Consider the following 24,961-nt stretch of genomic DNA (forward strand, 5'->3'; position numbering starts at 1 on the left):
TTGATGCATAGGGCCTTTGTCACCAGGCCTTCTCTTTGACCTTAAGTGGTTATTTCACAGCAATCTTCATTACCAGCTTCTAAAGAACAACCAAATGAACAGGAAAGAATTTTATTGTAGTTCATGTGCTCCTGTAGAATGGAAAATAAGAAGGGAAATAGAAGGGAAAATAGCACCATATTTATCTTACCCAGGTAAACCACCCCTATGTATTCCAACTAATGCAGTCAGAGTGAACTGGAAACAGTCACAGTATCCAACAGAACAAGGGCATAAGAACTGTACGCAGAAATACAGCCAGTAACAGCACAGTGAGCTATATCATAAATACATACGTTTCCCCTGCAGAATCCTTGGTATTGTCCCCTGGCAACCATAAAAAAGCACCAATGCTTTGCTAAGTAACCTGTCAGAAAATTCATGTCTGTACACCCACATACAATTTTCTGTCTGAAATACATAAGAATTTTATTCTAGTCTTATAGCTGTAACCACAGCACTTACTGACAAATTCAATGGAAAGGAAACATAGAAAACATCTTTATCCGCCACACCACCCCTCTCTAGGAGCACAGTTAAAGGAAGGTAGGTCCAATGACACAGGTCTCTCATATGTTTCAAGTTCTTCTTTTAAAGATTTTATTGGGTTTTTCTCCCCACATCTTTTGAATGGGCTTAAATAACCTCAAGAGAATAAGCTAATTAAACGTGAAGAGTTCTTTTGCTGGGGTATGTACCTTGCCTAAAGTAGTGATCATAACAAATATACGGACAAAACTCCAAAGCTGTAACCAAAAGCTTATAAAAAGTTAATCTATTACTGATACCAGAAACTATGCTGAAACGCCGTATTAAAAAATAAAAATAATAAATAAGTAAATATTCTCCGGTGTATCAACAAAGCCATAAAACCAGAGCTAATCAGTGACGTAACCAACAAACACAGTTTTAAATGTTTCCCGAAAAAGCATTTAAGATTCAAATATGGCAGAAAACCAAACATTTTTCATTGTTAAATTCAGTGCATTTAAAAATTCTTACTATAGGCTTTTTCCTTTAAGAAAAAATGGTAGACTATTCTTTATCCTTGAAAATTCCAAAAAACATAGTAAGAAGCAACAGATACATCACATCTGCTGTGAAGAATAAGCAGACAGAGCTATTATTATTTTCCAACATAAAAAATAGTTTAAAATAAAAATTGGCAGATCTTAGGATGACAATAACTTTATCTTGTTTCACTACTAAAGGAGTAAGATTAAGTACAGAACTTTCTCACTCTTGCTCTGAAGCTTTCACACAGATAGCAAGACTTCCTCTCAAATACTGAAGATGCTCATTTCTCCTCACCCACCACAGCCCTGTCCCCTTATCAGGCTCCCCATCCCACACCATATATGTATCTGGCTGTATATGTATATATGGATGGAAACAGAGATATATACCTACACAGACCTACAAATCTATATATTAGTCATTACATTTATGTGTTACGAACAGTCATTCTGCAGGACTGAAAAACCCATCAGAGGTTTGTACAGCAAATCTTGCATTGCTAAAGTCAGTCAAGCTCATCAGTTCTCATCTACCCGCCCTGTGGCAGCATCATGCTGTACAGCATTTGCAGATGAAGATTTACAAACAAGTCATACAATGGCCTGCATGAGCTGAAATTCTTCCTATGCTAAACAAGCATTAATAATACAGGGAAGTCCAATCAATGAATATCAGTTTTTCTTTTAAGAGTTAAAGATGAAGAGACGCTTAAAAAGGCATTTTATACAAAAATCCAAAGATTCCAGAAAGAACTCCCATTACATAAAAAACCACCACAAAATCACCTTACCGTATAATAAATGGGACAAACGGTGCCATGCTGAGTGCTGAGTAAGTGCCATCCATTGGAGATGGATACAGCCTTCCCAGGATTAAGAGCAAAAGGAACAAGCTTGGATGGATTTTCAACTCTTCAGCTTCACTAAATGAAAAAGTGATAAGAAGCATTTGGTGAAAAAAGCATCCTCCTTCATGCTTGAGACTCTTCCACACACAATACTCTTCCGCATTTCTGGTTCAAGGAGATATGCTAGGCTGATCATTGTAAGAAAGTTCAAACCCTGCTGGGATCAAATATGGCATCCAGGACCCCTGTATGAAGGCACTTAAGGCCATGCTGCCTTCACTTTCCTACATTATCCCAAGCCTCCTTTACCCCTAATAATGGTAAACTGCCTTCGCTTTTAAGTAACATTAAAAACCAGCACAGATAGTTTATCTCTAGGAACTGTGAAACGGAGAAAGCTGAGTTACAAAAAGATGGTTAAAAAAGCCTTTTTTTCAGTTAGGAAGGAAATGTGTATTTAGTAAATAGCAGGCTCTATTAAAGAACAGTTCTTGTCATTGACACCGAATGGCTACTATTCATACTGTAAAAACAATCAGAAATCTAAGTCAAAATCAACACTTCTTGATTTAGTTAATGCTTAATAATAAGAATCAAGCCTTAATCTGCATTGAAAAAAGCATTCAAGGCCAACATTTCAGGCAGCAGCTTTCAATCTTTTTCAGTTTAAAGACTTCTCAAAATTTTCCAGTGATGACACTGTCACCTTTCAAAATGTCAACTAAAGCAGACTGCTGCGTGGAATATACACACTCTCTTTTCTTAGAGCAGAGACTGCAAAACATGCAATGACTGGTGAAACTTCTGCTCCCCAGTATCCATCTCAGGGCCATTAAACAGACAGCTGAACCTCACCCGTAAATCAGCTGCTGAACTTCCGCAGTTTATACCAGAGCGTTTTAAGAAAAAACAAAGTCAGCACTGGTTTACTTTAAAAGTTCATGAACCTGGGGGTAACAGCATCAGCGTCATCCCAAATGATATCATTTGCATTGATCAAATTGGAGCTCACAGCCACCATTTGTGGAGTCCTTAAAAAGAGATCAAGAACCTTCCTCAGAGTCAGTGTATCACAGGCTGGAAAGCATTCATTTAGGGTTACATGAGGCCTACGACCCTGTATCATTTAAACACGCTAGGAGGTCTCATCGTTGAACATGAGATGGTCAAACACCCAGTTTCTGTCTTTCCATGAAAAATATACATTTTTTAACATCTTATCCTAGGAATGTAGCAACAACTAATTACTCAACAGTAGTTCATACTCCAGAGACTTACTGCAACGTGCAAAAGTTAGATGGAAAAGCCTTAGCAAAAAACGCTAGTAGACCAGAATCATTTGAAGAAGCACTGATGAAGAGCATTAGGGTATATGTGACACAACTCAGTTTAACCTTTTCAATGCACTTTATATTTCAAAGCTTTCTCAGAGAGAGTCTTACCTGTTCAAAGTATTGGTTACAACCTCCAATTGCTTGAGAAGGAAAGGATAAAGACTTGGAAACCGAGAGAAAAACTCCCTTCCTGTCATTCTGCAGAAGGGAATGAAGAAAAGTTACAATTAGTATTTTGCGGTTAGTTGCACTCAAAATACCAGTTTACTTGTTGGATTTCCAATGCTACAGTGAAGACAGAGAGCCAGAAGAACCACACACACATGAACTCCTTTCAAACAAGGCACAATGTTTTCATTAAAAATGATGACACAGCGTAGTTTACACAAGTTAAGTAACTGTCTCTATGTGTGCATACTAACACTTTGTCAGCTAAACTGGTCCAGCGTTTTTGGTAAAAAGGGATCTTAGCCCCTTAATCATGCTAAAAAGCAAAGATACAGCAGCTTAAATCCTGGCACCATTTTAACAACATTCTGGTTGAACAAGAGAAGACAGACTACGCTTGCTTTAGTATGGCTTATGTACTAAATAGCTAATAAAATATATTCAATATACATGTACTAACAGATGCTCATATTTTACTAACACTGAAAAGTATCTCAAGTAAGTAACTCAAAGAAGATCGGTAAAACACAGTGGCAAAAGCGTTTGACCTGCCATCAGCCCTTTTTACACAATGCTGCTTCCAGCATATGGCAGCGGTGTCATTTCCAGGCCACGATTTCACTTGTGTAGATGTAGCAACCACATTCAAAACAGAGCAACGTACCAATACCTACTGAACTCAGCCCTAGCCCGAATTAATAAGGCAGCATAGTCCAAGTCACAACAGCAAATCAATCCAAGCTAAAAAGGAGACAAGTAGAAATCTTCTCTATTTGTTTATTTTATAAGCCTTTGATCAGATAAAGGATGGCTTCATGGTTTATAGAAAACCATTTAGCATCATCTTAGCAAGAACCACTTAAATGTTAGAGTAGGGAGGTTCTAATTAGACATATATGCTATGCCGATAAAACAGGCTTCCTTTAAAAATAAATAAATAAAAGGCCATCCATTTAGAAGAAGAAAGCCAACTGCAGAGTTTGCTTGCCACTTGATCAACCAAGATAAATAAGTACATGTTAGCATGACTCCAACACAAAGCTTCCAACTAGCAGACAGATCCAGGTCTAGAAAAATAACATGATGAGACGGCAAGATTGAATGTGCATAAAAATAAGCATACCAAAAAAGAAATAAAAAATCACGCAAGAGTAAATCAGCACATGGCAAACATCAGCACAGCTTCTTCCAGCACTCAGCTAACATAACATGCCTTAGCCACAGGCCACAGAATAAACACAGCAAAACCAGATCGCTAGGTGGAAACAAATGTTCAAACAAAGAGTACAGGAAGCTTTCTCTAGGCACGTAAGAACAGTACAGCAAACTGCTGTAACTAAAACCACGACCAAGGATCCTGCAATAGCTGCTATAACTGCAAAAAAGATTTCAGTTAAAAAAATTTAGATGGAAGCATTCAAACTGTGACTGAATATAATCTGTAGCACTAATGACGACGGTTTAAAAACATCAATACTGATAATCACTAGCTATTTAAGCAGAAAATACACATGTAATTTCCTGACACCAAATGCTTCTAACATCCCATACTCGGGTTCCAAAACTTCTCTTTTCCAGTTCATCTAAAAGCTTTTTCAAAACAACTTAAATTTTCCACACATGCTACATAATGCTACACATACATTATGTAGCAAGATGAAGATGCAAAAGTCACAGACAGCACAAACCATAAGATGTTGATACGTAAATAAATGTCAAAGAGCCCATCTTACTGATTTTTCATATGTAAAATATTAAAAACTTCATTTTTTTATTTTTAGAAAAATCAAAATGCTGTGAAACCTTCAGCTCTTGTGCCACTGAATGCATCAAGCACAAGCAGAATTGGGGTTAAGTTTCCTATGGCTACTGCTTAGAGGCTTAAGAGTATGCGCAGTAACATCTCACAAAACAAGTAACTTTGAACAGGTCCCATTTTTAAAGTGTTAAAAATTCAGTAACCAAGTTTGAATCAATATTAAGTAATGGGATTGAATATTCTTACAAAGCCTTAAAATTCTTTGCAATTAGTGTGGTTTCATGAATCTTTTTGACAGGGCAAGAAAATGATAACTACTGAAGTGGGAAACTTACACAACCTCCCACTTGGTTTCCAGCTTCACAGGTTACATGAGGGGAGAAAAGGCAGTCTAATCAAAACCATTAATCAGCAGTATCTGCAGAAAAGATGCCCAAAGACACTTTTGGGGGGAGGAGGGGCAGGGGGGGGAAGACACAACTGTCTGAGCAGACTGGTTGTTGAGGAATGATTTCAAAGGGCCGCCAGTTCTGAGAATAAACAAGAAAGACTACACATTAGCAGAAGTGCTGCAAAACGAAAAGGCGTTCTCAAAAATGCAGAGCATAGATTTAAGTGTGAATCCAGTACCTGGGGATGTCAAGGCAGCGAGATACACAACTGGAGAACGAGCAGAAAGCAAAACAGCTGAAGTAAAACACGGAGGTATTTAGCGGTTACATTTCTGATCACTGGCCATGCTTATTGCTCCTGGAAATACGTACCCATTATTAGGCACGCACAAGTATTTGCGTGCAGTAACTGAGACTGGAACAACAAAAAAATGCAATGGTTCTGCTTTTCAAAAATGTTCATGACACTAAGCCACGTATTTTCTATTAATTTAATCAAAAACTATACTGCTTTAAAAAAATGAATACCAACACTATGATTTGGCTTGTGCACGTTAGCAATACAGACTCATGAATGTGCATTCACACACAAATGTGAGTTAGGCTTCATAATTAATAAGCTATCCATATCTTTAAAAGAACATAAGTCCTTAACATACCTATAAAGGAACATATCACTTCAATGTTGACTAAAACAATCCAAAAGTTACTGCTAGCGGTTTTCATGGAACAAACTTTTTCTTCCTTTTCTAAAATATATTTAACAAGGAATGATAGATTTAAATTAAAAATACAGATAACTATCATTCCATTAGTCACTGACGCAGTTCAAACACAGATTTTTGGCAACGTAGCTACCATAATTAAATCCTTAAAAACAACATTTGGCAGATCACAGGATTTTACATTTACTCACCCTAAAACATGTTTATAAGACAAGTAACTGGGAAGAGCCTTAAGATACTAGTATTTTTCCCCCCGCCCAGATGAAATTATTTTTATATTGCTTCAGAGCTCATCTTTGACAGTATGTTCAACCACAAGCTCTGTATTTTTTCCTATTAGTAACCCAAACCAGCACGATTTCACAATCCAGAATTTCAAATGGGATTACTGAGACCTAAACAATGGAGCAGAGGAAGGTTATTTACTGAAATAGGAAGTACTGTAATGAAACAGAGAAGTTATCAGTGGGTTGATGATACTTACAATAAAATCCCTCTCCCCGATGTAAAATGTCAATTAAGTATATAGTTAAAATGACGCTTCGTGTCAAAAGGTTGAGAGAGAAACTAATGGAAGCACCCATATCCTCCTAAATTCACTTGTAAAAATGATTTGTAAAACCATATACATGCACTATACTGTGGTATATAAATAGGAAGATGCAGTATTTACACCTCAGATAATTTGTAGTTTACCAATGTTAATGCTTTGTCATATGCAAGCAATTCTGCAGAAAAGCTACATGACTAAGAGTACAACCCATTCACAAAAGGTTGCATTTTGATGGCTAGACAGAGCAGTCTTGAGACACTATGTTCAGTATTTCTCAGAAGAAAGACTAAGGAAGAATGTTCATGTAGAAAGGGGATGTATGTGAGTTTCTTTCCCATTTTCACTCAGGTTTCCCACCTCAAGAGATGTTCCATTAACAAAAAACATTCATACAGAGGTATCTTCTCTACCAGAAGAGAATCAAGCTATACCCACCACTCCTAACTATTCTCTGCATGCCCTTGAGTCAAATAAACACCTATGTCTTCTCCAGAGTCTATTTAAGAGGAAAAGAAGGTTGTGACAACAGCAAGAGAGGCATTTCACAGAATACAGAGTTCATACAAATCGGCAAAAAGTTTCTCTGAAGGCTTGTGATGCTACAAAGGACAGAATCCGTTTCCTAGCAGTAAGGATAAGGAAGACAACAATGAACCACAGCTAAATTACCAAAATATCAACAACCAGTTGTAGCAGTAAGATTTAAAACAAAAGACATAACTGAAATCAGACTCTAAATCTATAAAACCTAAAGGAAAAGTCTATTTTAAGCATGAACGAGAATATAGTTCACAGTGTTGGTAATGCTTCTTTAGTAAAAATGCAAAAAAAGTTTTACTTTTCTCTGAAACAACCTGAAACAGAAGCCCTTATTACACTCTTGATTGTCAGTAGTTCTTCAAGTTTTTTCATTTCATCTGCTTTGTTTGTAAAGACGTTCAGTATCATCAAACTTCTAGAACCAAATTCATAAATTCTATTGAGCACTGTCACATCTCCGGTCATTTTAAACTATGTTTGTCCGAGTAGTGAATTGATGCTGCATAATTCAAGGATTAGTATCTATGTTTATATAACTCCTGTCTTTCTAAATAAATATTCCATCTTTATGCATAATGAGTGTGTGAATTATTTAACTGCATTTAAAAAAATACATTTAAGAATAAAACCATTGATGTTGCAGTGTTCTTTTTAAAGCTGCGCTGTACACTTAAGAGAATACTCCAGGAGATTAAAATTCTGCTGTGACACTGGGGCATATGTATCATTTTACTGCGACATGTGTCAAAGATTACCTGCTTCTGTTCTTTCATTTATTTTTCAGAAGAACTGAACGCTTTATAACCTTGTATGCTGCTTTTAGTAACTGACATGTTAAAGAACATTTGCAGCAAATATGTTCATATTTGAGTTTAGCAAAGGTTAGATTTAGAGACAATGAATCTTCTGAGGGCCACAAGGGTCTCTGGAGCTCTTTTTGAACATAAATATTGCTAACATCTCAGGTCATCTGACAAATGCATGGTCAGATCCGTGACAGGGGAAAAAATAAGGAGAATATTTTTAAAAAGGAAAAATAGAACTGGAATGTGAAAAACCAATATAGACAGACACGTTTAGAGAGATCAAGACCAAGAATGTAGTTTTCATGAAATCACGTAAATCCTCTTTTAATCGTCTCCTGTAAAATCTACTCTTGCTATACTAATCCTTACATTGGAATCATTAACCATAATATATCAGACGATCCTTTATGTTAAAAAGCAGTAATGCAGAAACAGAATCCAATTTCCTCCTTGCACTACAAAGACAATTGCTGATGAAATAATTTAAAAACTAGGACTAAATTTGGCAAAACTGTCATTCAAAATGACAGATTTATAAAGATAATCCACATTTTATCTGTTTGCTTCTTTTGCCTTCATTAAACTATAAAAAAAACACCCCAGTGCAGCTTAATTAGAATTAACTAGATAGTTTTTAATTGCCCATTTTGACATTCATGTTCTCTCTGACCCTTATCACTTGTTAAGTAGTTAGATCCTGTCTCAAAATATATGAGGTTTATTTCCCTATTAGCAAAGATATACTTCAGAAGCATGAACTTAAAATAAATGGAAAACATTTTCTTCACCTGTCCAAAAAAGACCAAGCAGGAAAAAAAAAAAAAGTATGACATGTTGTTTTATATTGATGTTATAATAAAGACCAAAGCTAATTCAGAAACACTTTAAGAATTAAATTAATTTTTTGCTCCTTAAATAGCACGAAAGAATGTGACAGCTGCATTTCATGACAGGACAACTAACAGTACTTAAGGTACAGAAAACAGAAGTTATCCTAACTGAAGGGGAAGCAAATCTCAAAGAATTTGCCACATTCAACTCAAAGGATAATTTCTTACCTTGGATTTTAGAACACAGCAAGACAGCATAATATTATACAACCAGGGAAGCAAAAAGGTAACATTTTAAATTATTCAAAAGTGCTGGTAGGAAGAATGATTCTGAGAACTACAGACCTTTATACTGGCCTCAAGTATATACAGAAATTTATGGAAAAAATAAACTAAAACTGTGGTTTCACCATGAACCTCGTGTAGATATTTCCTCAGACTACATTGAGGATGTTGTCTGCTTCCTGCTGTTTTCTGTGTCTCACAGAAAGCCCATGAGTTTTTTAGCTGTGAAGGAAACATGAGAACTTGATCTCCACTCCAAGCTGGAGCTGCTCTGCTTTTTATTTTGAAGTAAATTTTGAGTAAAAAATTTGCAGATTTTGAACATTTAATGTGTTGAGATAACATTCAGGAGACATGTGTGACTAAATTTATTTATTTCCTTTGTTTTTAAGTATTTTTACAGTTCTTGGATAAGGTATGAGTTAGGTTGGCACAATCTTGTTCCTATATGGTTTTGCATATTGCACTCCATTCCATTTTATCTTTTTCCGTTATCTGTAACTGTTCTCTTTTTCAAGTTTAACAGATGAAACTCTAATGTAATCTCTATGATGATGACAGTAAAATACTTGAAACACTGCAATTAGTGCAGGCTATTAGATAAAATGGGTAAATTAGCAAAGGAACAGGACTTAAAAAAGACCCAAAAAGAACATGTTTCAAGTCAGTTATTGGTGGACCTAATTTATTGTCAGGACCAATATTATTATTAGTTTAATTGAAGACCATAGTAAAAGAGTTAGGAGTGCACCAATGAAAATCCATTGATGAAGCAAAGGTTACGAGGCATTGTTTGTAGGAAGGGAAGATTAAACCACTATGAAACAAAACTGGGTATCTTGAGGAACCGAATACTAGAAGAACATGAAATTAATAGCAGATAAAAAGACTGCATATACTGGAACTAATTAAAAAAACGTGTTACAACTTAAAAGCTCATCAGCTGGAAATAGCAAAAGGATTCAAGCATGTTAGTTGGTACCTTGGATCCCTCATCAAGAGGATGAAGACAAACGGCAAATGTGATTCTGTAACACATCAACCCTGATGCAGTCAGTATGCACAAGGAAATACTAATGCCATTCTCCAACAATTGGGTAGGACATAAACTGGAATAAATCACAACTAACTGAGAGAGATGCTTAAAAAAGGCTGCTCACGTGACAAAGGGAATAGTAAGCAAATTTGCCGAGAAGAGATTTAAAGATGTCAGCTTGTTTTGTCCGGCAAAATTAACACGGGCAGGATATATGACTGGCATCCACAAATACCTCAAGGGAAACATCAGGAGGGAAAATAATTATTTAAAATAAAGGACAATGCTGGCATAAGAACAAATGAATATTAAATGGCCATGAATAAGTTTCTAATGATCAAAGCAGCAAGATTCTAGCGAAGTTTTACTTGGGAAGGTGGCACTCAGGGAGTCTTCCTGCAGAAATAGTGGGAAATAAATAATGGTTTTTAAGATGCGACTTGACCAGTTTATAAAAGAAACAGCATAGAAAGCTTGTTTATGAAAAGAACTGAGTCAACGTGCCAGCAGGACCCTTACTACTGTGTACTCCTGTGATTTTGTGACACGCTGATCTGCATGGAAATTCCAATCCTTTCTTAAAGTTAAAACACATGCAGTTCAATTGGTGCTGAAGTGTTGCTGATAAGAATTATACAAAGATTAGCCACTGGTAATTTTCAAATCTCAGCCCTGATGTCATCAATCAGACTAAGACTGTATGCAAGCAGATTCCAAAATGCACACTGAACAAGTATGGAAAAATTTCTAGAACTTCCTTTTGGAAGTTCCAGGCACTCAGTGATCACCCTTAAAAACTTGCTCCTTTTTAAACAAAACTAAAGTCTGCAGTGTGTTTCTGAAAGGGTGAAAAAGTGGCTCACACCTTCTTAAAAAACAAAAACCTCCAGAAGAATTGCAGGTTTCACTTCACTTGAGAAAAGAGGAACAGAATCTTAAATTTATCCTAAGATGACTCCATTATGGTCAGCTTATAGAGGTAATCTGCAAAGTCCAGGGCAAGCACCATAATTGGACTTTGGGAAAAAAGCCTACATGTTACTGAAAGGCTCCAAACTTGCCAGGTTTCAGAGTTTCACATCCATAAAGAAGTAACTGACAGAGAAACCAACCTAAAGAAACTTGTCCATAAATGCACAGAGAATCCAAGAGTCTGGTGAGCATTTAAATAGATGAAACTCAAACAGATTTGTGTCAACTGATAAAACAATTCTCGTAATTTTAAAACCATTCTGGAATCTTCTTTCTAATTTCTTAGGGAAAGCAGTTAAGCTACATTTTTTAGGCAGAAAACTTTAAAATAGACTGGAAAATACTGTACTTGTCTAACAGGTTCAGCTTCACTCAGCTTTCTCATTTGGACGCTGAGAGAGTACAGATTAAATAAACAAAGCCTTTGGGTTGGACCACCAGGTCCAAAGGGTATCAATGGTTCAGTGTTTGGTTGTTGGCTGGTAACCAGTGGAACACTTCATGGGTCAATTCCGGGGCCCCTATATCCCTCAACATTTTTATCAACAACTTGGTTGATGAGATAGAAAGCACCCTCTGCAGATCTGTGGGCAACACTGAATTAGGGGGAGCGGATGAAACACCAAACAGTAGATGTTCAGTGTAGACAGACTTTGAGAAACTTGAGGGTTGGGCCAAGAGAAACCTCATGCGGTTCAACAAGGAGAAACACAAAAATCTGCACCTGGGCTGAATAACCCTGAGCATCAACACAGGCTGAAAACCAACTGGCTCAGTAGCAGCCCCACGGGAAAGAACCTGGGGGTTACAGTGGATGCCAAGCTCAGCATGAGCCAACAGCACGTCCTCACTGTAAACAGGGCAAACCACATACTGGACTACGTTCATCAGGATGAATGCAGCAGCAGATCAAGGGAAGTTATTACCCTCCTGTACTTGGCAGAGTGAGGCTGTACATGAAATCCTCCATCCATTTTTGGGTTGCCAGGTTCAGAGAAAATTAGAAGAAACATAAGGGTGTCCAGCAAATAGCTGCTCAGATGAACAGGGCCTAGAGTACATGTGCTATGAGAAGAAGCTGAAGGAGTCATGTTTGTTCAGTTTGACAAAGAGGAGGTCCAGGGAAGATCCAACAGCAGCCTACAACCAGTTGAAGGAATCAAAGATTAGAGAGCTGAACTTCTTGCAGTAGTTGCAGATGGTATAGAAAGGACCAGTGGTCACAAATCATAGCTTCGGAGTTTGAAATTGGGCAACAGGAAAAATATTCTGCACTTAGAAGGGGAATGAAGCATTGGAACACGTTACTCAGGATGGTTGTGAAATCTCCATCCTTGGAGATTTTTAACTCATCCAAAGCCACTGCTGACCTGATCTAGTGTTGCTAATAGTCATAACTTTGAATAAGAATCAAGGAAAACAGATCAAGAGATCCCTTTACAGTTTCTATGACTCCACTTAGCTACTTCCCACCCTAGTACCATGGTTTTAACCTTGACTTCTTAACAGACCAGTGTTTTTCTTGTGTTCTTGTATTTGCTGGCCATCACTAGCCACTGCAATTATAGTAAACAATAGCTCTTGCTAAGAAAACAAATTCTTCAGATTTACCCGGTGTTTAGTAAGTTAGTAACTTAGTCTTCAGTTCAGCACAAAGTATTGCTTTTGCCACAATGTACACTAGTATTTAAAATACTAGCTTGATGTGAAATAAAAATAACCACTTAAAATTTTGTTTAATTCAGATATAGTATCTCTTTATGAAAGCTCTTGATTAGCAGTCCCTCTGGATGAGAGCCAGAGAATCATCACCATTCTTACTAAGAAACAGAGACAACAGCAACAGGCAAGTTCCTTTAGAAATAAAGATTTTATATAAATTTTAAGAGTTTTCTTCAGGTAATTTTGTTTTAAAGAACATACCTAAGAGTTAAATTCTTGAAATCGCATCCTGTCTCAGGATGCATGACAAGCTGCTTTCAGACAAATATTTCATGTGCATAAGAGAATTTTAGCACTCCCATAGAGGACAAAACGGCCGTCTAATTTTTTGGGGAGGCTTGAAAAGCCACAATGAAGCTTGGAAAAAACAACTGTAAAAAAAATGGTGCGATGTATCAGCTTATAAGCCCAAGAGCAAGGATATAAAAGATGACTTGTTTTTCTAGACCTAACATGATACAGGACACCTCTTCAGTGACAAGAAGGGACAACTTTTCTGTAACTGCATCGAGTTAGTTACGAAAAACAATTCAGATTTCATTTTTACCCCACATGAAATGAAAAACACTATGAAAGGGAAATCAGAATCATTATAAAGATGTTGGGTTTGCACCTTCAATAAAACATGTGGTGACTTTGCACCTTCAATAAATCTAACATTTGTTTTGTTAGGAATTAGAAAATACTTAAATCCCAGAACAGTAAGCAAAACAGTTTAAGTTCACTGACTTGAAAAAACATTCTTTATGCTACAGAGCCCTAAAATAAATACTTACAAAGAACTAAGAATATGCCACTATTTCTTGGTTTTCATTTTCCTTCAGATAGAAGTGCTAGAATAAACATTCTTACTAGTTTACGTTGCTGTGTTTTTATTAGGTTAATAACTGAACTGTCAATCAATGCCTGTATAAATACAGTAGTTAAATACCTTCTGCTTGAGAAGCACTTTTATTTACAAGAGACCTAGCCAAGATTTCCAAAGGACTGCATGGTCTGGTTTGCTTTGATCTCTTTTAAGTACAAGTTTCTTTATACCTCTTCTTTTGCTACTTATTATACCCTTTGTCTAATCAGGTACGGAAAGAACACCTGTGTAGAACAAATACTTCTGGAAAAGTGTGACTGAAAGGAATAATTATGCAACACACAGCACACTAAAGTAACTCGTGAAGTCCTTTTCCAAGAGCACTTTTGCTGCCACACTGGCAAGAGAAGTGTACAATCGGCTCAGTATAAAAATAGGGCAACATCACTTAAACCCAACATCACCGACACAACCTGTTACCTATATCAAGACATTAATCAACACTTAACTTTGATATATACATGCATATATACAGACACATTTGTGTATGTATAAAACTATAGATAAAATACATTTTAAAAATGAAACATACATTTTACATATAATATATAAAACAATTATTTTAAGCCAACTTTTTTTAGAAAGTTGAACTGTGAATATGCATGAGTGTGCATATGTGTATATGTATGTACATATGTATATATACACACACATATAAATAAAATTAAGAGATATTATATACCTCCAGAAAGTCTCCGAGAACTCTGTTCAACCACTCCCTATTAACTATTATCTTTAATCTCTTGCCACAAATTTAGCATCGTGAATTTCACCTCCAAACAACCCACACACTTTCTCCCTGTCTGGGACTATTCTGTGAAGAGTAACTGCTTTTTACTCAGTATGGTGAAGTTAATGAGTAAGGGATGTGTACATTATACATGGAACAAAACAGAATAATTATATCAATTAATATTAATGAAAACTTTTATCGCTACAGAAGAAACTAAATTACCTACTCACGTGGTTAGGTTTACAGTAATTTCTGTTTCATCGAATGCATTTTACTCACTCAGTAGAAACAAACATTAACACTATACCCCTAATTTATTTAAAACAAATGAATAGACTGAAGTTACGTCAGGCCAACACATACATTTTCAGGATGTTTCACTTTGGGTAAACTTTCATTCAAGTCACTTTACCGTGTTCATCTTCCTATTTTCTGGCTCTGACCTAAGACAGCATGTTATGAAGATCCTCCCTGTTCAGGGGAGCACAGATACACATTTGCACACCGGTGCTGTAAGTGCGCGTTTAGGTCCCAAAGATTTAACTGGGATTTATGTGGGTTAACGTTTTTCTGAATCTGTGTATACAAAATAAAACCTTGAAGTAAAAATGGTAAGTAAAGTAAATGGAAGTAAAAATTCCCCCTGCTACAGGGAATTAGTTTTAGATTAGACTTGTAAAGCTAACAGAATAATTGAAGCAATATCACCGAGGGAAAGAGATTTCTTTAGGAGCTTGTTTTCAATTTTTGTCTGTTTCTGCACAAAGCTTTCATAAATTTTACCTTCAATTTGCAAGTTAATAGCACCTTATGATCATTATTCCTATTATAAAGGCACTTAGAAATAGGAAGCCTGTTCAAAATTATGTTTAAACAAGCATATTGTTATTGAACTATTAATCAGTAAAAGCCGTAATGGTTATCTGAGTCAGCCTGAACTTTTGCATGTTTTCTTGAGACAGTTCTGAGATTAAGTCTTCTAAACCTGTCAAAGTCAATAAAAAAAAGAGCCAGAGCATTAAAAACAAAAAAGTTGAGCAAACTAAATGTGGCCTATTTTTGGCAGACAGAAGAGAGACTGACTTCTTTTTAACAAAAACAACCCCCTCACAAGACAATGTACTCCACCGAATCCTTAATAACTACTTTGCAAGCATTCACTGGAACAACTAAGGTGGCACAGAGGGAACAGGCTGCAAAATGTGGCACAGAAGGAGCAAGAGGAAAAGGACCAGGGGCATTTAAATGGCTCAGTCATCTCAAGAAACCTCACTGCCATTGACCCAGTATTTCCACTGAGAAGCTGCAACAGACCAAAGTTACCAGAGAAAATCCACTAGGGAATCACTAACGAGATCCAAGATAAACCAATCCCAACCCTTCCTTCCGCAGCAAGCAGTCCAAGAGGTACAGAGCTCAGAGGCCAGTTTTGTGAATCCGGCCGTACTCGCATTTCCCCGCTGGAGCCGGCACAAGAGGCTGAGCATTCTGCTGCCTCGCTGCTGCCCTTCCTGCAGCTGTACCTCAGCTGGCACACAGCTGGCTTCTGCCAGTGCTGTGTCTCCAAGTCAGCACTGAGCATTTACGGGCTAGAGTCGATCTGAGCATCGCCCTAGTGAAACTCTCCTAAGGGCTATCTGATTTTATGACACTGATGTGCCATTACAGTTTGACCATATTAGTGCCACCAAGGTCTCTTTCAGCTTATCCCAAAATAGTACTGGACACTCCTCTGTTGGCAACAGAGACCCATCTCAGAAGTCCTGTCGGAGCCCAGTATAATGCACTGCAAATGTCAAATACAGCTGCTGTTAAGACTGACAAAACATCATTGACATAAGACAGATTTTTCAGCTGTTAAGTTAGAAATAGTGGAAGTGTTAGCCTGCCAGATGTGGAACATTCAATAGGAATCATGTACTTAGGTGTGCTTTAAGCTAGAACTCTAGAGTGGCTTAGCAAAAAGGAAGATAATACCAGATCCATTTAATTTAGGGATAATATTATGAAAAGAGAGGTTTGCATTAGAACATTCAATTTGCAGTGTTTTTCTCTGTAACCCTTCACAGTGTAAAATGCAATTATTTATGGTCTTAAAAACCTTAGTATTCATACAAAATCTTAATGTTAAAGAAGAAGTACATGTCCATTTAGGAGAAAAAAAAGAAATCAACGTAGTGTTTTTCAAAGTTAATTTGGTTTTACTCAGTGACCTTCAAGTGTGCAAGCAACCACTTACTGAGAAGTGCTGAACACTCAACTTGCAATAAAAACAAAGCAAGCAGAGGGCAGTCGTGCATGTTGACTGCCTCACAGCCAATAGTGCATCTTCAAAACCTGTTCATATCTACATAGTTTTTATCTTCTTATAATTAGAAGACAAGTTTCTCCTTTCCAAGTGCTTGAAGTTATTGATAGTCATCAACATTTACTGACAGCTATCAATGAAGATAAAGACTTAAAGAAGTACTATGTAGATGGCACTTAAAGTTGTTCCTTTCTTTTCAAATATATCTAAATCAACATTGAGAATATGGCAACATTCATACTCAATTTCCTAGCAGCATGAATGTTTACTCCACAGAAAATGTGTGTTAAGTTGACAGCTAAGTATTTTTCTGCATATGCATTTTCCTTTCACTAAAGTCTAAATACTAGGAGCTTCCCCCCTCCCAAAATGCAAATACATACATATATACACCCATTACTTCACGTAAAAATCATCAGGTAGCACTGCACCATTTCAGCCTTGCTTAAAAAAAACCAAAACTTTTTCATCAAAGAGTTGAAGCTTTTCCTTCCTGGAACCTCCTCCACCTAGGTGAGAAGCTAAGGGAATTCTCCCCAACCCCTGTACTTTCTTTTAATCCCAGCCTCTACCCGAGGCCACTGGTTATTCTTTCTGAGGACTTTGCAACATTTGTATTCCAATTACAAAAATGCCATTTTCAGATAAGCCAGGATGATCCTTTTTTATTACTCTAAAGTTTGTCCTAAGTCAAATAGCAAATTGCCTCAAAGGCAATTTTTGATCATGCTTATCCTTTCAAAAAAAAGTAAAAGCCAGAAATACCAAGTATTTGATGAGAAGAGTCTTGTCTAGTAACAAGCAATAGCAACTTCAATTGCATTGAACTAGAGACCAAAAAGGTCTCTGATATATGTGTGTATAGCACTGGACTAGAGACCGCTGGTCTCCAGTATTATATATACGCATATAGACACACACACGTATGTATATGTGTGCACATGTGCAAGAATTTAGGCGAAAGTATCATTTGGCAGAAGAGGATTCCTCTATGATGAGAAATGTAATTACATTTCAAAATTAGTTTCAGTTAGCTTTATATGTTCATGTATAGATCTGCATTAACTATCACAATATATATTCCATTTTATTTTTAGAATCTCTTAATCTCAAGACATCCTAATTTTTCATGTGATGAATACCGGAGCCTATAATCAACTAGGGCAAACATTTACTTTAGATGATTTACAATCTGTTGCAACGCTAACAGGAAAAAAAAAAAGTGAAAATAACAGAATGATCAAGCATACACTACACCCCAGCTTGCTGCAAAGAGCATGGAATCAGCAAATCTACATTGTAAATTGACTGCACAAGAAAACTGGAAATGGCTATTCAAGCAAAACTCAGGAGAGACAAAACTCATCGGCCTACAGAACTCACTGCTGCTCAAACTCCTATTTCAATCAATTTGCATTAAGCCAAGTGTGGTACTCGGGGTTCTCTGACTTGCCCCTCAGAGTGGTGCTTCCACCCAGAGCATCCAGCAGGAGGCCATGCTGGGGGGACAGGGCCATGGCAGCCCCCTCTCAGGAGACACGCTTGGGCAGAGGGCGAGCCCCAGGGCAGCCCCATTGCCATTGCCAGAGCCACCGCTCAATGGCAGTGGGTCTAGGGGACAGATCTCAGCTGACAGCAGGGTAGCTAGGCACATTAAGATACAGACCTAGCATTCTCCAAGTATGAAGTGAGTGGCTAAACTAACATAAATACCTGTGCTGTGAAGGGCTTGATGGAGGGGTGGTTATTTTCTCTAAAGCACACTGATGTACCTATGCACAGCACACTTTCTGTAACCAAATATAAACGGGTTAATTGCAAAGACTCCTTTCTAGCCTTTCCTCGATACAGTACTTTTTATTTATGTGGCTAGAATTTCATTCCAAGTCTTGTAGATTTGAAATGATCATAATATTTAAGAAAATTACATACCCAAATCAAGTATACAAAAACTAAACTGCACACATACACACAGGTGAGTCTTAACAGGGCCATTTTGAAAATGTCAATTACCTGGAATGCGAAGTATCATTTAGCCAAATACGCACACATATATATGTACACACAAACACACCTACTTACAGCAGCACTGTAAATTTTCATACAGTCTTTCTCAGAAAGAGAACCCAGAGAAAACTTCTTTGCTTCTAGCTTTCTTTTCACTAGAGTGAGTGAACCTGTGTAGTTGCACAGACCACTGTAAACAGTCTTCACACAACTTCTCTCTCTTCTGCTTGCAAGAGCTGCACAAAGTTGTTATTTTTGAAATATTAGTTTTTCAATTCACTATTTCCTTGCCCATGCTAAAATTAAAAAGACGCATCAATATTTAATGAAAACAGGGCAGGATTGCATCTCCTGTAAAGCACGGTGTAGAGTAGTCCCTTCAAGTTTCCAGTGAACTCATAAGAGTGAAGTCTGGCATCAGCCCAGAGTTCTGCTCAAGAAATCCCTCTCCTTCCCTGCCCCAGCTGTGCCAATACAGCTGCTGCAAACACGTTGCAGATGACCCACAGCACAGCCCCACTGACAACTGAACCAGCACAGCTGAGCAGCGGGAGCCATGATGTGAAGCTGGTAATTTCTTCAACCCATGTCTCCTCAAACTGCAGACCAAGTTTTCAGAGAACAGACTTTTTCTAGCATAATCTAGTACTGCCGTGTCCTCAGACTGAGACAGACAGTTCTGGCCGACCTTCCTAATGCTCTTTGATGATCACCAAAGCCCAGCTCAACGTGCTTTCTGGCCTCTGCCCTCCAGTAGCGATGGCCACAGCAGATGTAACTTAAAATGTCCGTCAGTAGGGTTAAGCATCCCCTCACTCTCTTTGTCACGGAGTGAGGGGGCCCTTTCACACAGTTGTTCTACTGCAAACACCCAAAATGATACAGGAATGTTTGGAAGGGGGCAGGTGTGTGTATGTATGGAAACAAACCAAAAACCAGAAACCAAAACAAAACCCCAAACCCATCATTCTTTTACATATGCCTGGAAAAAAAAACATAAATCAGGTTATGGATCAGACATAGGTTATAGTTCATTCAGTCATTGAATCCAGTGCTTCACAACTGATTAAGACCATCAAATAATGGACCACCACTGTGTTGTCATTACATAAACACCCCAGCTGCATGGCAATTATAATGTACAAAATTAACATAAATAGGAAATGGAACACAACATCAGCAGACTAAAAGCAGCAAAAGACATGACAGGCCTATAATTTTTGTATAAAGGATGCTATATGTGAATTTTTAGTGGAGATAAGAGAAAAAAAGGGAAACATAACACAAAGTATGTTAAAGAAACATGGCAGTGGAGTTAAGTTACCAGTACTGTTCCAACAAAGCTTTCTTCTGGAAGTCTACGCAAGCTCTCCACCACCCCACTTGTACCAGTTTCATAGGAACTCTTGCTGAGAAAACCAGAAAGTCCATCCTTTTTTAGACAGATGCCCAGAATAGCCCAGCAATAAGGTAACTCCCCGCTGGCACAGAAGAGACAGATTTAAACCACTAACATAAAATCAGGCAAACTAGAAACCCACGCAAGGTCCTAATGGTGGCATCAGAGAGTTGGTCTTTGTCCCCAGACAGACTGCCCCTTAATGCAAACAGAACATCCTGCAGGCAACAGAACAAGCAGCTCAAACCCAGATGACTTTCACAGAAGCTCCTATGGATGCAAGTTGCTAAAATGCTAGTGCTTTTGAAGTAAACTGCTACATTTAAAAGTTGGGGGCGGGGCGGGGGGGGAATTACTTAGCTTTAATATATGAACTCTGTTCCTGTAAAACACTAAACAAAACAAGTTCAGAGCTCCCTAAGAGAAGTGCCCAAGCACAGCAGTGCCCCAGGGATGTGGCTGCAGGGAGCTGTGCAGCAATGGTGACACCTCGTGGTGCCAAACCACTGAAACACAGACCTCTTCCCAAACACAACCTACCCTAAACCCAGCGGTGGGGTTCAGAGGAAGAAGCTTTACAAACAAAATAGTCAAACCACCTCTGCATCATTCTCCTCCTAAACCAATGTCTCTGTAGAGACGGGAGTCAGAAACTTGAAATCAAATCTCTGCCTCTGTTTTCATACCTCCTGTCTCTTGCTGGCCTGTCTCCAGAAGTGTTTTCCCATTCCTTGTTTCGTGGTATGGATGACTACAGGTGGGAAACAGTAAAACTAAGTACAATGTTTAATGAAAAACTGCAAAATGAACAGAGGGGAAAAAAATAAAGAAGCCAGCCCAGCTTTAACATCTTTTGGTCAAAATGATTACAAGAAAATTACTGTAAACAAAAAGCTTCAGAGAAGCAAGTTGACAGTGCCAGATACATAAAAATTAACATTGTTTTTAATGAATTCAATTCAAATAGATAAAAGTCTACTTTCCTTTATTCTAGTATCTCCCATCGCCAAAAGATGCTCAAATGCATTACTTTCTGCAACTTCACAAACAGAAATCTCAGACGACATATCTCATCACACTGCATGTATTTGAGAAGTCAGTTTGTCTTCCCGCTGCAGAGGTTAATGTGAAATTTTTCCCTAGGTTACAAGCTTAAAAAAGCTGAGGTACATCTCTCTTTCTGTAAGTGCTCAATATTGAATTTAAAAAATCCCCAACTTTAAATGTTGCTACAAAAACAAAGTGAGAAGGCAAGAAATGAGAAACACTTTTTATTGCTGTGCTTTGGTTTCAGGGGTTATGGGAGTGAATTCCAGGTTTGGGCGAGAAGTGATTTGAGTTTACAACAAAGCAGGGATAATTTAAATAAATAATTTAATAAAAAGCAGTAGGGAAGATGACATTTCAAATTGGGGGAGAGTTATTTCTAAGGGAAATCTCCTTCTGGTCTCCCACGTGTATTTATTCCTCACATTCATACATGCGTAGTAACTAATTTTTCAGATGACACCTGAAATTAAGCTGAAATGGCACCCATCTATCATCTAAAAGATGAAATACTAGTATCATCCCAGGACATTTAGTTTCTCATAACGTGCATGAAAATTGTATTAGCTACATAGATCAACACTAAGGAACCACTGTATGATGAGTAAAAAAGATTAGTAGAATTTTTGAAGGTAAATCGTAACAATTGTCTTTTTCAGAAATTGCATACCTTGTCTGTGATTTGAAAATCTATTAGGAATTTCTGAAATGGTTGCCATAATATTCATAGCGTGACCACCGTATTACCCCACAGACTCACCCAGAAGTATTTTATAATGAGTTTATTCTGCATCTGATGTTATTTTTGCATCCGTGCTAAAGCAGGAACCTCAGGTACAAAGCACAGGGCATGGGCACGCTTCATTTGCTGCAGAAGCTAAAGGAGGGGGCTGAAAGCCAAAGAAAACACGGGAGTGCGTGTGCACTAACTGGAGGGCACAGAGAAACAGGAATCCTCAGGACTGGGGACTTTTAAGTGTAAGAAGAGAATTGGGTTTACATAAGAAAATGGATACTAGAGGATCTGGAGCAGGACTACAGAGTTGAAGGGCAGAAACCCTTGGAAGAGAAGCTGCTTTGCAAGCTGCAATTTTTAGAGCTTGGAAGAAAGAGACATGAAAGAGGGAGAGGGTGTTCTAGACTAAGATGACTACAGGGAAAAAAACACAAGTCTCAAATTAGTCAGGGTGAGATTACCTCCAGCCTGGCTCTAGAGGTAAAGGAACACACGTGTGACCATTGCCCCTCTTCTCCCTCGCCCCCCTCTCTTTGCTGCCAAGACCAACAGGGCTAGCTTGTGACCGCAAGAGAGACCAGGCATTTGGAAGAGCCGCTGGCACCAAAACCTCTCAGCAACTTTCCCCTTCCATGAAATTGCACGTGAGTATCAGTGCTTAACAGCAGATATTTTTGGACTTACCGCTTATTTCTTGGCAGCACAGTTTAAGCAAAGCTAGATGTTTTTGTAACATCGTAATTCAAATATATCCATAAAGCAAGCAAAATTTTCGAATTGTTGTTGGCTAAGGTCATGTTTTGCAAACTTACAATTGGTACCAAGTGAAGCTTACCTGTTTTTTTTGGAATTTTCATCTTTCCCTCTTTTAACCCCAAAAATTCTTGTAATCAGGGCACTAAAAAGAAGAGTGGATGAATTTCTTACCTAAAGGAAAAAGAAAAGAACATGAACTGCGTTTTAAAAATCATTTTGAACTGTACTAATATTTTTTTAAATACAGCCACCAATGTACAGTGAAAAAAAAAGAACAGCAGCTGAGTGAAGGACAAAGCATGCCTACTGTTCAGAGGTCAGCACATGGAAAGAATTAATTCATAGCATCCTTCCTCTTAATCAAGATGGCACTAAGAGGAAGTTCAGATTTTTTTGAGATGCTCATCTTTAATATATGGAGTACATCTAGGTTTCTAGTGGCTCAAAGCATTCACCCTTATCCATGGCCAATCATGAAATGTTCTCCCTTAATATGCCATACGGAACACTATCTTTTATTGAAAAACAAAGTAACAGTGAGAATGAAAGTAAATGCACTCCTTGATAGCTAGGTGGACTGACTCAAAATTTAACAGCCAGATACATTTTTATCTATAACATTATCTTTGTTCCTACTTTTTGTACCTGACTTTTTGTCAATATCAGCACTTCACATTAGAGAAATATGAAACAAAACCAATAAACGTGACCAGAACTATGAGGTTTTTACAGGTCTACATCATTCTTTATTGTACCTTAAAATATTACATCATGTAAGATTCCAGAAATCGCAGTGCTGCCACTTATAAACATGACCAAAGCTTCACTGAACAGCAACACTCTATATCCTGTTAAATTAGAGATGCAAAATTAAGAATTCACTTACTGCCCAGATAGGTGACATAAAACCTAGAATTGCTGCTTGTATTCCATCTGCAACATAAGGCATGATGTTTTCACCTAAACGTGTATCCCTGAACAGTGCCCGAAGAATATTTAAAGCATGAACCTGTGGGGGTAGAAGAAAAATATATATTCATTGGAAAAAAATCTTGACTTTAAATGTGGTAATTACAGCAATGAACATTCAAAAAAAAAAAACATCCATATGCACATTTACCCCACTTTATTTCCATATTAAATACAAGAATATCACTATTTAGAAATATATTAAAACATTGCAGCAGTAAACACTGTTAAAAACAATTTACAGTTTAAAACTATATTCCTCTAACAAGTACAGTCCAGGCATTGCAAGCAAAGGCCAGCATTCTTTTTTCCTTAGCTTATCATGGCTGTAAAAATAACTTTCAAAGTTTAGAATCATCTTTTCCAACATTCTTGACATGCTGTAGATACTGTGAGAAAAAATAAACTACAACTCACAGGAGGACAATACTAAGCAAAAAACTGACAGCCAGGCTTGCTTCACCATATGGAGCGTTTTCTGATATTTCTCTACTCTCTGTAGGGGAAGGTGGTAATCTGTGTAGCTTCACGGACTTTGACAAGGCTACATAAATTTATACCAGCAGAAGATCTGGCAGAGCCATTAGAACATATTTCTATGTATTGTCAACAAATCATGGCTTGCACTTACAAACAGAAAGCTTAAGTATTCGATAGCGACATTTTGAAGATAAAGATCTTGACTACAAAATAAAATTCCTGTGCATTCCAAACGTATATATTTAAGTTTTAAAAGTTACTAAGTATGCATAAAATCACTTTTCATGTAGAATTTTAGAATTTTACTGCATACAATATGATTTATGCACTCACTTATTTACTCTAAATGTAAACAAATGCTTGCTCGTTAATTTCCTTGTAAAAAGGAAGAGTACTCATCTACTCATTTAGAAATATACTACAGGGAGTAAACTGATCATATAAATTCCAAATGAATATGACTGTATTTACTGTACAAGAAAAAAATATTAAATTATGCCCAATCCATTTTTTAGGATCTGATGCACTTGCACATTCCAGTGACTTCTAACCTCTGCACATGCAAACACGTTTTAAAATCTAGCTATAAATAAGGAAAACAAAATATTCGTATTAAAAACACATACAAGTTTC

The 24,961-nt window shown here is 37.4% G+C and overlaps 1 protein-coding gene across 3 annotated transcripts in view; it reads right to left on the bottom strand.

The window, feature by feature from the left end:
• THADA (THADA armadillo repeat containing) overlaps positions 1-24,961 on the bottom strand; it is a 168,329-nt gene that overhangs the window by 103,942 nt on the left and 39,426 nt on the right. For all 3 annotated transcript variants that reach the window (XM_063328583.1, XM_063328582.1, XM_063328584.1), the window contains exons 25-28: positions 23,766-23,888; positions 22,959-23,050; positions 3,346-3,435; positions 1,847-1,978 (exon numbers count right to left, since the gene is read on the bottom strand). In XM_063328583.1, the coding sequence (XP_063184653.1) occupies positions 1,847-1,978; positions 3,346-3,435; positions 22,959-23,050; positions 23,766-23,888 (437 nt within the window). The remainder of the gene's footprint in view (positions 1-1,846; positions 1,979-3,345; positions 3,436-22,958; positions 23,051-23,765; positions 23,889-24,961) is intronic.

Source organism: Chroicocephalus ridibundus, chromosome 3, assembly GCF_963924245.1.
Source record: "Chroicocephalus ridibundus chromosome 3, bChrRid1.1, whole genome shotgun sequence".
NCBI lineage: Eukaryota > Metazoa > Chordata > Aves > Charadriiformes > Laridae > Chroicocephalus > Chroicocephalus ridibundus.